Source organism: Bubalus kerabau, chromosome 6, assembly GCF_029407905.1.
Source record: "Bubalus kerabau isolate K-KA32 ecotype Philippines breed swamp buffalo chromosome 6, PCC_UOA_SB_1v2, whole genome shotgun sequence".
Classification (NCBI taxonomy): Eukaryota; Metazoa; Chordata; class Mammalia; order Artiodactyla; family Bovidae; genus Bubalus; species Bubalus kerabau.
In genome coordinates, this window is record NC_073629.1 from 8,456,418 (window position 1) to 8,471,629 (window position 15,212).

Consider the following 15,212-nt stretch of genomic DNA (forward strand, 5'->3'; position numbering starts at 1 on the left):
GACTATACCAAAGCCTTTGACTGTGTGGATCCCAATAAACTGTGGAAAATTCTGAAAGAGATGGGAATACCAGACCATCTGACCTGTCTCTTGAGAAACCTGTATGCAGGTCAGGAAGCGACAGTTAGAACTAGACATGGAACAACAGACTGGTTCCAAATAGGAAAAGGAGTACATCAAGGCTGTATATTGTCACCCTGCTTATTTAACTTCTATGCAGAGTACATCATGAGAAACTCTGGACTGGAAGAAGCACAAGCTGGAATCAAGATTGCCGGGAGAAATATCAATAACCTCAGATATGCAGACGACACCACCCTTATGGCAGAAAGTGAAGAGGAACTCAAAAGCCTCTTGATGAAAGTGAAGGAGGAGAGTGAACAAGTTGGCTTAAAGCTCAACATTCAGAAAACGAAGATCATGGCATCTGGTCCCATCACTTCATGGGAAATAGATGGGGAAACAGTGGAGACAGCGTCAGACTTTATTTTTCTGGGCTCCAAATCACTGCAGATGGTGACTGCAGCCGTGAAATTAAAAGACGCTTACTCCTTGGAAGGAAAGTTATGACCAACCTACATAGCATATTGAAAAGCAGAGACATTACTTTGCCAACAAAGGTCGGTCTAGTCAAGGCTATGGTTTTTCCTGTGGTCATGTATGGATATGAGAGTTGGACTATAAAGAAAGCTGAGTGCTGAAGAATTGATGCTTTTGAACTGTGGTGTTGGAGAAGACTCTTGAGAGTCCCTTGGACTCCAAGAAGATCCAACCAGTCCATCCTAAAGGAGATCAGTCCTGGGTGTTCATTGGAAGGATTGATGTTGAAGCTGAAACTCCAGTACTTTGGCCACCTCATGCGAAGAGTTGACTCATTGGAAAAGACCCTAATGCTGGGAAGGATTGGGGGCAGGAGGAGAAGGGGACGACAGAGGATGAGATGTCTGGATGGCATCACCGACTCAATGGACATGGGTTTGGGTAGACTCCTGGAGTTGGTGATGGACAGGGAGGCCTGGTATGCTGCGATTCATGGGGTCCCAAAGAGTTGGACATGACTCAGCGACTGAAATGATCTGAAACCAGGGTTCAGGTAGAAGCATCATTTGGCTAGTGACAGCTGTATAAAATAGAGCCAACAATTATTAAAAATCAGCTAATTTGGAGATGAATAGAAAGATTTAACATAGTATTTGCCCTGACATTACCCAGAGATCAGTTTTATAAGATACAAAAACACGTTTATCTACATACATAAAAAATAATAGAGAATTTTTGAAATACATATTCTTATAAATGTTTTAAATCTTCAGAATATTCCTAGCTAAACACATTCCTAGCTCTGTGTTTCAACATAAATGAATCCCATAAAACTAATATTTAATGGAAAAAATACTAGTTGCAAAAGAATACGTGCCACCTGATGCCAGTTATGTAAATTTTAAATCCTTGTATATCAATACCCTGCTTAAGAATGAAACAGAAAAACCAATATAATATTGTAAAGTAATTAGCCTCTAATTAAAATAAATAAATTTAAATTAAAAAAAAAGAATGAAGCAGAAGAAGCCTCCAATGTTCCTCTATTTTTCTTCTTCCCAATAAGGAGTCTTATTTTGGATTTTATATTTATTATTCCTTTGGTTTTTATAAGCTTCACTACTTGTGTGCGTGCATGTGTGCTGAGTCATTTCTGTCATTTCTTTGCAAACTTTATGCAATTCTTTGTGACCTTATGGACTGTAGCCCACCCGGCTCCTCTGTCCACGGGATTCTCCAGACAAGAATTCTGGAGTACCTGGGTTGCCATGCCCTCCTCCAGGGTCATTATTTGTGTGTATATTATCAAATATCTGAAGAGCAATTAAATTAGATAGAAAATAAAGAGGATTCAAGCCTTGGAAGAAGGAACCACAATGGGTGAGCATTCTTCATTCTTCATATCTTCATTTTGAGAGCACTCACCAATCAGACATAGTCAGGCATATGAACGTGCTGAAAACCAACCTTATACCTCACGCATCAAGGTACAGTTTAGAGCTCCCAGACTGACTGGAAATTGAAGGAATAAATTTCAGAAAGCAGGGAGCATCATCAGGGAAAAACAATCTGCAAATGAATCACATTTCATATCTTTGGATCACCCTAGTACCTGCTATTGAAGAAGGCAATGGCACCCCACTCCAGCACTCTTGCCTGGAAAATCCCATGGACGGAGGAGCCTGGTGGGCTGCAGACCATGGGGTCACTAAGAGTCGGACACGACTGAGCGTCTTCACTTTCACTTTTCACTTTCACGCATTGGAGAAGAAAATGGCAACCCACTCCAGTGTTCCTGCCTGGAAAATCCCAGGGAGGGGGCAGCCTGGTGGGCTTCCGTCTCTGGGGTCGCACAGAATCGGACACGACTGAAGCGACTTAGCAGCAGCAGCAGCAGCAGCAGCAGTACCTGCTATGTACTGATTCGAGGGAGGCCGGGGGAAAATAACAGCTGGAAGTCTAAAAGAATACTGAGCAGAGATTTTAAGAGCCGCCCCACCAGAGGAGGAAAAAACACTGGAAATGACATAAATACTCAAAAATAGGAGACTTTCTAAAGAAATTATGATGTAGCCATATAGTATAACAATGAAGTCATTAAACCAATGTTTTAGACTAGTACTTAATGAATATAGAAATATTCACATGTTTAAGTAAACATTCAAGTAGCTTTAAAAATGTGTACAGTATGATTCTAACCTTGCAATTAAAAATGCCAAAGAGATAAAGCATACAGCAAAATATTAATAGAGATTTTCTGGATGATGGAAATATGCGTGCCTTTTATTTCTTTGTGAGTGGCTTATTCTCCATATTTTCTGTGAGGACTCTATATTACCCTTATATTCAGGAAAAATACTATCCTTTGGGAAAAAACGAGCATATACTATCTACCAGGTGCTCACACAAGGCACTACTTCAAAGGACTCTAGCCTTGCAAAGCGTCTCAAAAACTGTACTTTTGTTCCTCTCCCTTATAAAGAAACTGCAGCCCAGAAAAGTTAAATGACTTGCAAACAAGTCAACCGTTTTTGGTGATAAGTAAGCAAACAATAGGCCTTCTGACTGTCAAACCAGTGACTCATTTCTTTGTAAGCCAGTTTAGACATAAAATCTTGGTTTATTCCTCATCATCCGTTGTAGAGGAGAGGTTTGTTTCATAAATTGCATTCTTTCGTGTAGTATGGCAGTGCAAAGAATGTGGGCTTGAGAACGTAGGTTGGCCCCTACTGAATAGCAATACGAAGGAAGGGGGCAAATGAGAGCTTAGTGAATCGTCGACGCAGGAGAAAAGAAGAAGGAAAAAAGGTGGAAATCTGGAGTACAGGGTTTAAGGCGGAGCCTGAATCCTGGGATGGGATTCAAGTGTACGGCAGGAAAACAATAGGGATGGCCCACTTAACTGCAGAGGAGGTGGAAACTTGATTGCAGGATTAATGATTCGATGCATTTAACGCAGAACCGGGGGTCCAAGTAACCGCAGCAACTGGTACTCTTGCCCAGGATCCAAGAAATTTGCATGAAAGAGAAGTACTCTTGGAAAGAGCCTAAAATTGCTTGCTGCTGCTGCTGCTGCTGCTAAGTCGCTTCAGTCGTGTCCGACTCTGCGACCCCATAGACGGCCTCCTACCAGGCTCCTCTGTCCCTGGAATTCTCCAGGCAAGAACACTGGAGTGGGTTGCCATTTCCTTCTCCAGTGCGTGAAAGTGAAAAGTGAAAGTGAAGTCACTCAGTCGTGTCCGACTCTTCGAGACCTCATGGACTGCAGCCTACCAGGCTCCTCTATCCATGGGATTTTCCAGGCAAGAGTACTGGAGTAGGGTGCCATTGCCTTCTCCGAAAGTTGTTTTGTCTTTGTTTTGGCAGTGGGAGGACAAAACAAAACTGACTTTTCCGTCTCCCCGTCGGGGAATCGAACCCCGGTCTCCCGCGTGACAGGCGGGGATACTCACCACTATACTAACGAGGAAAACGACGATTACGTATATAAAATTGCTCACTAGGAAGTTACTTCTAAACTGCCATCGTCATTCCTTGAAAAACGGCTGTTATTCAACTTGTCTCTTTACTGTGTCTAGTCTGTCACATTGCAATTGAAACATAATGGGAGCTCTACGTGTAATTTAAACTTTCTAATAGCCAACTTAAAAAGCAAGAAACAGGTGATATTTTTAATAATAGATGTGATTTAACCCAAAATTTCGAAATAAGAACTAGATTTTTTTACATAATTTTCAAGCTGGTAAGTATTTTTCATTTACAGATACCACATTTAAACTCAGACGTTAAATTTTCATTGGAAAAAAATGACTAATATTTAGATCTCATGACATTCACAACTGAAATTCAAGTGGATTCATAACGTACCAAGTTGTTCGTAACGTACTTTAACGTTCTGCAATAGGTAAATGGAGTATCTGTTTAACTTTTTACATCAATTTATTTCAATTAATTAATTACAATTAACTAGACTTTGACATGCAGTTCCTCAGACACATTCGCCAGTTTCAAGTGGCCAACAGCTTTGTAGCTACCGTATCAGTGTTGGAAATATAAAACCATGACCCCTTTCTGAAGCTCAGTTTCAGACAGGACATCCGGAAGATCCCAAAGATTTCTCAAGAGTTGAAAGTTTAAAATGGAAGGCAGGAGGGAAGGTAAGAGAGAAAAGAAACTCTTCAGATTCGAATCCCACCAAAATGTAGCTGGGCAGAGAATGAGGTCGAGGGAGAAAGTGAGGTACGGCTGCAGTTCTAGTTTCAGTTCTCAGTTTCGCTCAGGCTTTAAACTGCAAAATACATCCCACGCTCTGCTTCTCTCTCTTAATTTAGTTAGCGTGAAAGAGGGAAAAGATTCCCTGCGTTGGCCGGGAATCGAACCCGGGTCAACTGCTTGGAAGGCAGCTATGCTCACCACTATACCACCAACGCCTGCTTAACAAACTCTTCGAATTACATGTATAAGAGTAATAGAGACTATGAATCTGCAAATGTTTTTTAGTACTGTTCTGTGTCTGAAACCCCAAAATACACAGAATCTTTTCTAAGCGAGGATGGACCCCGTTCTTACTCCTCTTAATCGGCCCCCCCAACTAAGGACTAGGGCCTGAAACGCAGAGACCACCAGGGGCCTGGAGCTGGAAGGACGGAACAGCGAGAAGCCAGGAGGGAAAGCCAATGCCTCGCTTGGCAGAGTATTTTCTTACCCACGTCCCCGCCTTCTGTCATCCGAACTCCCTGCTCCGCCGCTTGGCGCCGCCCCAGGACTAGATCCACAGGGTGTTGCATTCATTAAGGGCGATTTGAAGCGAAAGGGCCGAGGGAGAGCAGCCAACAAGGGAGTCCACTCTGGTGTGGCTAGGTCTCCGGAGAGAAGGAGCGAGAGGGACACTGGAGAAATGGATCTTTGCAATTTAGGATGGTAATAACGTAAGAAATAAGAGTCAGAAACAGTTTTATTTTCCCTATTTTGCGAAGAAGTCCAGGGAGGAGTTGTGGTTTAATTTAAAATGAGAAACTAACCATGCTACAGCACTTTTTGACAGTCTTAGAAGAAAATAAGAAAGCTTATTTCCGTGTGTCAGGATGGCCGAGCGGTCTAAGGCGCTGCGTTCAGGTCGCAGTCTCCCCTGGAGGCGTGGGTTCGAATCCCACTTCTGACAACAGCGGATTATTTTCTTCGGGCCTTTCTTATTTGTTTCCAATGAACAAGTAGGATTGAATTCGTGGAGAAACGACTATTGATTAATCAATACTTTATTCTTTAATCAACGCTTTTTTTATCAACACTTTTTAATGCTCCGTATCTACATATGAAGAATGTGCTTCGCTTTAAATATAAAACTGAATCTATTTGGTTCTATGTATGTGCTGTGTGTTAAGTCGTTCAGTCGTGTCTGCCTCTTTGCGACCCCATAGACTGTAGCCCACCAGGCTCCTGTGTCCACGAAATTCTCCAGGCAAGAATACTGGAGTGGGTTGCCAATTCCTTCTCCAATTTAGATCTATCCCTAGTTACAATTTTTTTTTTTTTTTTTCCTTTAGACTCCAGTTTCTCAGTGCTTATTCACCTCATGGAGAAAAGCCCTCAATCCAGATCTCTTAAATTGCAATTGACCCGAGTCTTTTTGTGCTCAAGATTGTAGTGTCAAGCTTTGGTGAGACTCTGATTCCCCACCATCTTGCCAAACTGCTCCCACCACCAATTTTTATCCAAAAGGCTTGCTGTACCACCAAAAACCAGGGAAAGAAATCAACATACCAAACCCAGGGAAAAGTAATAGAAAGGGAAAATAAACGCATGGAGTTGTTTCAAGAACTTTTTCTTCAAGACCTAGAAAAGCCACTTTCTCATTTGAGAGGAACTGGTTATAGAAAAATGTTGTCCTTTGCAGAAGAGAGAACTGTCAATCCGAAGAGGCTGAATGTGTGAGGTTCATAAGCATGAAGATGGAAGGATCTTTAGGTTGGTTAGTGAAAGTTTACATTCCTTGTTATTTACTAGACTATAACCTTGGGAAATGTATTTGACTTCTCTGAGCATTAGTTTGCTTGTTGTAAAATGGAGACAGAATTGTTGTGAGGATTGAGTGAGATGACGTAGGAGCTTATTAGAAATACAAATCTCAGGCTGCACCTCTGATTTATTGAATCCACATTTTATAAGATTCTCAAATGATTCTCAGGCATATTAACGTTTGAAAGCACTGGTCTATCTAATTTAGATCTTTAACTTGGAATATCCTTTCCCTTTCCACCTTTTACTCTGTATCATTTGAGTACTTGCAGTATGCCAGTCTGCTTAAAACAGAGACAAAAAGCTAAATTAGATACTGTGTCTAAACTAAACAAGGTAAGAGTGTATTCATAAGAGAGACACACATCCATAAGAGAGACAGGGAAAAAATAACAAAGCTGAGCCTTAACCACATGATCAAGATTAAGATCACCAGAGTTTAGTCACATTGGTATCACATACCTCCTGATATAATGCAATAAGATGGGCACTTCACCCTGTGATATACTGCCCCCAAACCCCCACTCTAATCATGAGAAGTCTGACAAACCCAAATTGGGCGACAATCTGCTTCCCTTGGTAGCTCAGCTGGTAAAGAATCCACCTGGGTTGGATCCCTGAGTTGGGAAGATCCCCTGGAGAAGGGAAAGGCTACCCACTCCAGTATTCTGGCCTGGAGAATTTCATGGACTGTATAGTCAGTCAGTCTATGGGGTCACAAAGAGTCAGACACGACTGAGCGACTTGCATGTACTTTCTGCCAAATACCTAACCAGTACTTATCAAAATGTGAAATTTGGGGGGACACTGCTTTATTTATTTCTTTATTTATTCATTCATTCATTTTTGGCCATGCTGAGACTGCATTGCTGAACGTGGGCTTTCTGTCGTTGCAGAGTGGCAGACTATTCTCTAGCTGGGCTTCTCCCTGCAGAGCAGAGGATCTATGTGCTCCAGCTTCAATAGTTGCAGCACGGGGACTCATTAGTTGTGGCTCAAGGGCCCTAGAGCATGCAGGCGTGGGTAGTCGTGGCACGTGGGCTCAGTAGTTGCAGAGCTTGGGCTTAATTGCTCCAAGGCTCCATGTAAGACCTTACCATTAAGAGAAGGTGGATGAAGGATATACAGTGACTTTCTATAGTATCTTTACAACTCTCTGTCAGTCTAAATTGTTGCAAAATAAAAAGGTCTTAACAACAACAACAAAAAACTTAACAGTGGTTACCTGTTAGGAATAGTAGCAGTTGGGAGTGGGGGCAAGGAACTGCTATTATTCTTGTTCTGCCCCCACCACCACCACGAGGCTTGTGGGATCTTAACTCCCCCTACCACGGACAGAAACCCAGGCAAGGCAGTGGAAGTATAGAGTCCTAACTACTGGACCACCAGGGAGTTCCCCAAACTGCTGATTTTTCATTGGAAGGGTTGAAGGAAATTTTGATTCTTTTGATAATGCAATGTATTTTGTTTCAATATTTTGGGAAACAAATTAATATTGTAATCACAAAAGTTGTGATTACAGTAATCAAACTAAGACTATATATACACAATACAATGACATTTAAATACCATGCTGTCCTCCAACCCAGGGATCAAACTGCATCTCCTGCATTGCAGGGGGATTCTTTAACTCTGAGCCACCAGGGAAGCCCATTAACAGGAAATAATCCCCAAAGTATCTAAAGCACCAGCAACAGTCATTCAGAAGTAGATGAAGTAGTTCAGTTCAGTTCAGTTCAGTCGCTCAGTCGTGTCCGACTCTGCGACCCCATGAATCCCAGCACACCAGGCCTCCCTGTCCATCACCAACTCCCGGAGTTTACCCAAACTCATGTCCATCGAGTTGGTGATATCATCCAGTCATCTCATCCTCTGTCGTCCCCTTCTCCTTCTGCCCCCAATCCCTCCCAGCATCAGGGTCTTTTCCAATGAGTCAACTCTTCGCATGAGGTGGCCAAAGTATTGGAGTTTCAGCTTCAACATCAGTCCTTCCAATGAACACCCAGGACTGATCTTCTTTAGGATGGACTGGTTGGATCTCCTTGCAGGCCAAGGGACGCTCAAGAGTCTTCTCCAACACCACAGTTCAGAAGTATCAATTCTTCGGCGCTCAGCCTTCTTCACAGTCCAACTCTCACATCCATACATGACCACAGGAAAAACCATAGCCTTGACTAGACTGACCTTTGTTGGCAAAGTAATGTCTCTGCCTTTCAATATGCTATCTAGGTTGGTCATAACTCTCCTTCTAAGGAGTAAGCGTCTTTTAATTTCATGGCTGCAATCACCATCTGCAGTGATTTTGGAGCCCCCAAAAATAAAGTCTGACACTGTTTCCACTGTTTCCCCATCTATTTCCCATGAAGTGATGGGACCAGATGCCATGATCTTCATTTTCTGAATGTTGAGCTTTAAGCCAACTTTTTCACTCTTCTCTTTCACTTTCATCAAGAGGCTTTTGAGTTCCTCTTCACTTTCTGCCATAAGGGTGGTGTCGTCTGCATATCTGAGGTTATTGATATTTCTCCCGGCAATCTTGATTCCAGCTTGTGCTTCTTCCAGTCCAGCGTTTCTCATGATGTACTCTGCATAGAAGTTAAATAAGCAGGGTGACAATATACAGCCTTGACGTACTCCTTTTCCTATTTGGAACCAGTCTGTTGTTCCATGTCCAGTTCTAACTGTTTCTTCCTGACCTGCATACAGGTTTCTCAAGAGACAGGTCAGATGGTCTGGTATTCCCATCTCTTTCCAACAGTTTATTGTGATCCACACAGTCAAAGGCTTTGGCATAGTCAATAAAGGAGAAATAGATGTTTTTCTGGAACTCTCTTGTTTTTTTGATGATCCAGTGATGTTGGCGATTTGATCTCTGGTTCCTCTGCCTTCTCTAAAACCAGCTTGAACATCTGGAAGTTCATGGTTCACATATTGCTGAAGCCTGGCTTGGAGAATTTTGAGCATTACTTTACTAGCGTGTGAGATGAATGCAATTGTGCGGTAGTTTGAGCATTCTTTGGCATTGCCGTTCTTTGGTAATGAAGTGGTTAGTTTGTTTAAATCTCTCTGTAGAAAAATAGATACCATCCAAATGAGATCTGAAGTGTTTTCACAACTAAGCATGATGGAATTCTCCTTCTTATAACCTGTGTCTGTTTAGAGAGAGATTGTTGAAATGTGAGGAAACTACCCAAACGTAGGTGCCATCATTCTGCTTGAGAAGTTACAAACAGGTTGCGGTGGTCAATGTGGGAAGTGGGAAGGACGTTCAGGAAAGGGGAAGTGTAATACAGAATATGTGTGTGATATCATCTCTTTTTTGCAGGTTCTTTCAATGTAAAACAAGTCACAAAAGACTTGGGCCAGGTGCAGGAAAAAGCAGTTTAAAATGTGAGCTGACAACCAGACTACAGGTGGGTTGTTACTGCAATCTCCTCTCAACCTGCAAGAGATCACCCTTAGCTAAATATAATGTAGCATTCCTCTAACCAAGGCCACCTTCATTTCTGAGATAAAAATTAGTCTTTGGGCTGATTGGGAACTAACTTACACAAACTTATCCTTCTCTTATGTCATTTAACTGGCAGCAAAGTTGAGCCTGAGGATACTCCCCTGGTTCAGTCACTTGCTATAAAAAGCACATATTCACTTAATGAATAATGCAAAGATACAATAAAATATACTTTTTCTCTCAGGGCTCCGTGTCCAACTGTGTTCTAAAGGAATAATATGTACAATTTCACAACATCTGGGGGAAATCTTTCTTTTTTTTAATGGTCTGTTTGCGAGTTAACAGTGCACAGAATGTAGAAGCAGGCAGGACATAGTTCTTAATTCCAACTCTCCCCACTACCCACTTTCCCTGACTTAATAGATGTGGACATTGAGTAAATTGTTTAACCTCTTTTAGCCTCTGGATCCTCACTTTCAAAAGAGATAATACACTGTTATGTTGCTGTGATGATTAGATTGTACATAGTTGACAATCAATTAGTAATAATTAGTAATAGTGAATATTTGTTGCTCAATACTAGATGCCTAGCCTAACATTCTTCACTCCTCACATACTTACTTAATTGTACCCTCAATAACACATCTGAGATACTATTTGATCATCATCCCCATTAAACAGAAGGGAAAACTGAAGCTTGGAGTTTAACTTGCAGAGTAGATAAAGGAACACCTGTCTGGTTCCGGTACAGCCGTTTTACTACACAGTTGCCATTGTTATCATCATCATCGTCATCATCCTAGGGCCCATCAGCACAAAGCAGATGAGACCATGCAATTTCTCTCACACAGATAAGATCAATAATACCTTTAATTATACCACTAGACTTACTCTCTTAATCTAACAAATACTATTCCCCAGAATCCAGGACTTGGAGTCTGTTTGCTAAAAGAACAATAAGGTCACATTATGAGAGGCAAATAATCAGCATATAAACTTTTTGTCCGTGTATCAGGGCACACAGACTGACAAACTGAACTAAGCTCCCAATACAGAATTTTTATTTTAGGGTCTTGCCAAAACTTGTTTCTCTTCATTCTCTGCTTTACCAACTCCACCTCCCTCTCTCTTTCAACACAATATCACAATTCTCTCCTCTCTCTCCTCACACTTCAATACTATTTCAGTGTGCCTTCCTCAAACTTGTCCTCTTGCTTTCCCTTATAGAAATTATGCACATAGCCTCATGAATTTTCTTCCCATCCCTCCTTCAAAACCCACCCCAATATTTCTGCTTCTGAAAGCCCTGCCCCTTCGTCTACTTAATTGGATAGAAAGAAAACTAAGAAATTCTAAAAGTTTATTTAGCTTTATTATTTCATATAACAAATCCATACATGCAAGTAACAAAATACATTAAATGTAGGTAAAAGCAATATTAAAGTGTCACACAAATGTTCATAATGATTACTTCTGCTTTTTTGATGTAGAAGATTTTTTATAAGTCAAATGACAAATACCTCAGTAATAAAACATACTGACCAAAAAAAAAAAAAAAAAGTTCTCTGTAGAGGGTAAGATTCTCCTCCATTCCTACCCCTGAAGTTAGGCAGGATCACAGTAGAAAGTCTAGAAAGTCCACAAACCCAGCCCTTACAATCTCAGCTGACCCGTCCAGAGGGGCCATTTAATCGACCTCCTCAATGACAGGGCCAGTACTAGGGGCTCCATGTCGGGCTTGAGCTCCACAACTGCTGCCCACAGGGACACCAGGCCCCCCATAGAGCCTGGAGAAGATGGGGCAACAGATCTGCTCCAGCTCCCTCTTTTGATGCTCATATTCCTCTTTGTCTGCTAACTGGTTGTGCTCCAGCCAAGCAAGGACTTCCTGACACTTGTCTTGTACTTTGTGCCTGTCCTCTTCAGGAATCTTATCTCTAAGCCTCTCCTCTTGCAAGGAGCTCTTCACATGGAAGACATAGGCCTCCAGAGAGTTTTTGGCAGCCACCCTGTCTCTCTGGGCCTCATCCTCAGCCTTGTACTGCTCAGCCTCACGAACCATCCTCTCCACCTCCTCCTTGCTCAGCCGGCCCTTGTCATTGGTGATGGTGATCTTGTTAGCTTTGCCTGTGCTCCTGTCAGTGGCTGTCACACTCAGGATGCCATTGGCGTCAATGTCGAAGGTCACCTCGATCTGGGGGACTCCACGTGGGGCAGGAGGGATGCCGCTGAGCTCAAAGCGCCCTAGCAGGTTGTTGTCCCTGGTCATGGCCCTCTCACCCTCGTACACCTGAATCAGGACCCCAGGCTGGTTGTCTGAATAGGTGGTGAAAGTCTGGGTCTGCTTGGTTGGGATAGTGGCATTCCTCTGGATCAGTGTAGTCATCACCCCACCAGCTGTCTCCAGCCCTAGGGACAGGGGAGCCACATCCAGCAGCAGCAGATCTTGCACCTTCTCACACGTGTCCCCCATCAACACGGCTGCCTGCACAGCAGCCCCATAAGCCACAGCTTCATCCGGGTTGATGCTTTTGTTCAGCTCCCTGCCATTGAAGAAGTCCTGCAGGAGCTTCTGTACCTTGGGGATTCGGGTAGAGCCACCCACCAGGACAATGTCATGGATCTGGGCCTTGCCCAGCTTGGCATCCCGCAAGGCCTTCTCCACCGGCTCCAGGGTGCTGCGGAAGAGGTCCGAGCACAGTTCTTCAAAGCGGGCTCGAGTGATAGAAGTGTAGAAGTCTACACCCTCAAACAGGGAATCGATCTCCAGAGTGGCCTGGGTACTGGACGACAGGGTGCGCTTGGCGCGCTCGCAGGCCGTGCGGAGCCTGCGCAGGGCCCGCTTGTTCCTGCTCAAATCCTTCCCATGCTTCCGCCGGAACTCCTCCATGAAGTGGTTCACCAGCCGGTTGTCGAAGTCCTCTCCACCCAGGTGAGTGTCTCCAGCCGTGGCCTTCACCTCAAAGACACCAGCGTCGATGGTGAGGACCGACACGTCGAAGGTGCCCCCACCCAGGTCGAAAATGAGCACGTTGCGCTCTCCGGCGCCCAGCCGGTCCAGGCCGTAGGCGATGGCAGCTGCCGTGGGCTCGTTGATGATCCTCAGGACGTTGAGCCCCGCGATGGCACCCGCGTCCTTAGTGGCCTGACGCTGCGAGTCGTTGAAGTAGGCAGGCACCGTGATTACAGCGTGCTTCACGGGCTGGCCCAGGTACGCCTCCGCCGTCTCCTTCATCTTGCTCAGCACCATGGACGAGATCTCCTCGGGGTAGAACGCCTTGTCCTCCCCGCGGTAGGACACGCGCACCTTCGGCTTGCCGCCCTCGCTCACCACCTGGAAGGGCCAGTGCTTCATGTCCGACTGCACAGTGGGGTCTGTGAACCTGCGCCCGATCAGTCGCTTGACGTCGAACACGGTGTTGTGCGGGTTCAGGGCCGCCTGGCTCTTGGCCGCGTCGCCCACCAGCCGCTCGGTGTCTGAGAAGGCCACGTAGCTGGGGGTGGTGCGGTTGCCCTGGTCGTTGGCGAGGATCTCCACCCGGCCGTGCTGGAACACGCCCACGCACGAGTACGTGGTGCCCAGGTCGATGCCTATGGCCAGCTCCCTCGCGGCGGACATGGTTGTGGTTTCTCCCGCTCCCTGCGACGAGTGCGATACAGAGTCGGATGGATGCACGAACCTGCGAAAGTTGGTGCTGCTCAGCCGTGTAGGTGTGCGCAGCGGCGCCGCTCTCCTGCCTGCCCAGCTAGGATCTGCTCGGCTCCGGCTCCACGAGCTTTTTATTCAGTTGCGGGAGACCCGCCTCCTCCCGCTGCCGCCGCCCCCGCGAAACTTCTAGCGCCTTCGCGGCGAGCCCAGAGCCGCCCGGCCTGCCCGCTCCGGCTGACTCAGCCCAGGAGGCGCTGCGCTGACTCTGGGAGAAGGTTCGAGCGGATCGGGCCGTGCAGGGAGCGGCGGCCCCACCAGCGTCTGACTCAGAGTTACAGAGAAAGTTCCAGCTTCTCCCGGCTTGTTCTAAGGGCGAGCGGTTGGGACAGAAGAATGGTAAGGTGAAAACTTGTTCTCCCTCTGGTTGGTTGAAGAGGGCGGTTTTGAGTCCAGCGGCTCTAGAAAAACCGAAAGCATTAGAGCCATGGCTTCAAGGACAGAGGTTTAAAGTTTTATTATTTTAGTCTTGAAACATGAAGGCTGTGTTTTCAAAATTGTGGCTGAGAGGAGTGGTCAGATTTCTGTTATGGGGTGGACCTAGGGTCAGAGATGATGGTAAGAGACAGTGTTGCGAGCCTTTGTTACGGAAGTAGCATTGGTGGTTCAGTGGTAGAATTCTCGCCTGCCACGCGGGAGGCCCGGGTTCGATTCCCGGCCAATGCAGCCTGCTCTTTTCTTTCAGGGTACCCGCATTTTAACTTTTTTTTCTGTTTTTTTCTTTAATTCAACTTCTAAAGTGGATCTTCATTAAAAAAAAAAAAAATTCTATTTGAGTGTAGTTGTTTTTAAATGTTTCTGCTGCTGTACAACAAAGTGAATCACTTTTACATTTACATATATCCATTCTTTTTTTTAGATTCTTTTTCCATAAAGGTTGTTCTAGAGTAACTATACATCCTCAAAAAGAAGGAACCTATTTTTATAACCCAAGAGGGAGAGAAGCTGTCAGCTTTAAATTCATTCTCTCTCAGTGTTTAGGCTGGCCAGGCCTGTGTGTCAAAAGTCAGGATATTTTAGGCAAGGCCCTGCAAAAAAGGGTGCTCACTTCAGAAAGAAAGATGTGGCCTGGCCTGGGGTCTGTGCCCTGTAGTTCAGGGACTACCTTGTCCAAGCTGCTCCAACTTTCTCTCCCAGCCCTCAGCAGCCTCAAAAGCCCTGCACATCTACCCCCAAGAGTTACAAGTTCCAAGAGTCCTACAGCTTCTAAAACAAGCTGTAGAACAAATTATACAGTGCAGTCCAGTTACAGTATGTACAGATCTGTGACACCAACTACTTGTACATCCTTGAACAAATCATTTCAACCATCTGGTTCATTGCTTTCTCAGCTTTAAAATGAGGAGATTGAACTTCATCTTTTCTAAGACGTTCTATAGCTGTAGAAGTCTCTGATTTCATCCAGGAGCAAAAGAGGATTCCTGTTTCCCCTAAACTATGTACCTGCTCTATATCTGAAAAATTCAAGCTTCTGTTGATAAGAAAAAGAGGAGTGATCTG

General features: G+C 44.5%; 1 protein-coding gene and 4 non-coding genes across 5 annotated transcripts; 2 read left to right on the plus strand and 3 right to left on the minus strand.

Moving 5' to 3' along the window:
• Positions 1-3,937: 3,937 nt before the first annotated feature.
• On the minus strand, positions 3,938-4,009 carry TRNAD-GUC (transfer RNA aspartic acid (anticodon GUC)). Its single transcript has one exon. It is a non-coding gene; the product is annotated as a tRNA-Asp (tRNA).
• Positions 4,010-4,898: 889 nt separating this feature from the next.
• Positions 4,899-4,970, minus strand: TRNAG-UCC (transfer RNA glycine (anticodon UCC)). Its single transcript has one exon. It is a non-coding gene; the product is annotated as a tRNA-Gly (tRNA).
• Positions 4,971-5,618: 648 nt separating this feature from the next.
• Positions 5,619-5,701, plus strand: TRNAL-CAG (transfer RNA leucine (anticodon CAG)). Its single transcript has one exon. It is a non-coding gene; the product is annotated as a tRNA-Leu (tRNA).
• A 4,815-nt stretch (positions 5,702-10,516) lies between these two features.
• Positions 10,517-13,702, minus strand: HSPA6 (heat shock protein family A (Hsp70) member 6). The gene has a single exon (XM_055587299.1). The coding sequence runs from the start codon at positions 13,623-13,625 to the stop codon at positions 11,694-11,696; it is 1,932 nt and encodes a 643-aa protein (XP_055443274.1). The 5' UTR covers positions 13,626-13,702; the 3' UTR covers positions 10,517-11,693.
• A 605-nt stretch (positions 13,703-14,307) lies between these two features.
• Positions 14,308-14,378, plus strand: TRNAG-GCC (transfer RNA glycine (anticodon GCC)). The gene has a single exon. It is a non-coding gene; the product is annotated as a tRNA-Gly (tRNA).
• The last annotated feature ends 834 nt before the right edge of the window (positions 14,379-15,212 follow it).

Bases quoted from the DNA above. Each gene is read 5' to 3' on its own strand.
- HSPA6 (XM_055587299.1), bottom strand. From the start codon at position 13,625: ATGTCCGCCGCGAGGGAGCTGGCCATAGGCATCGACCTGGGCACCACG.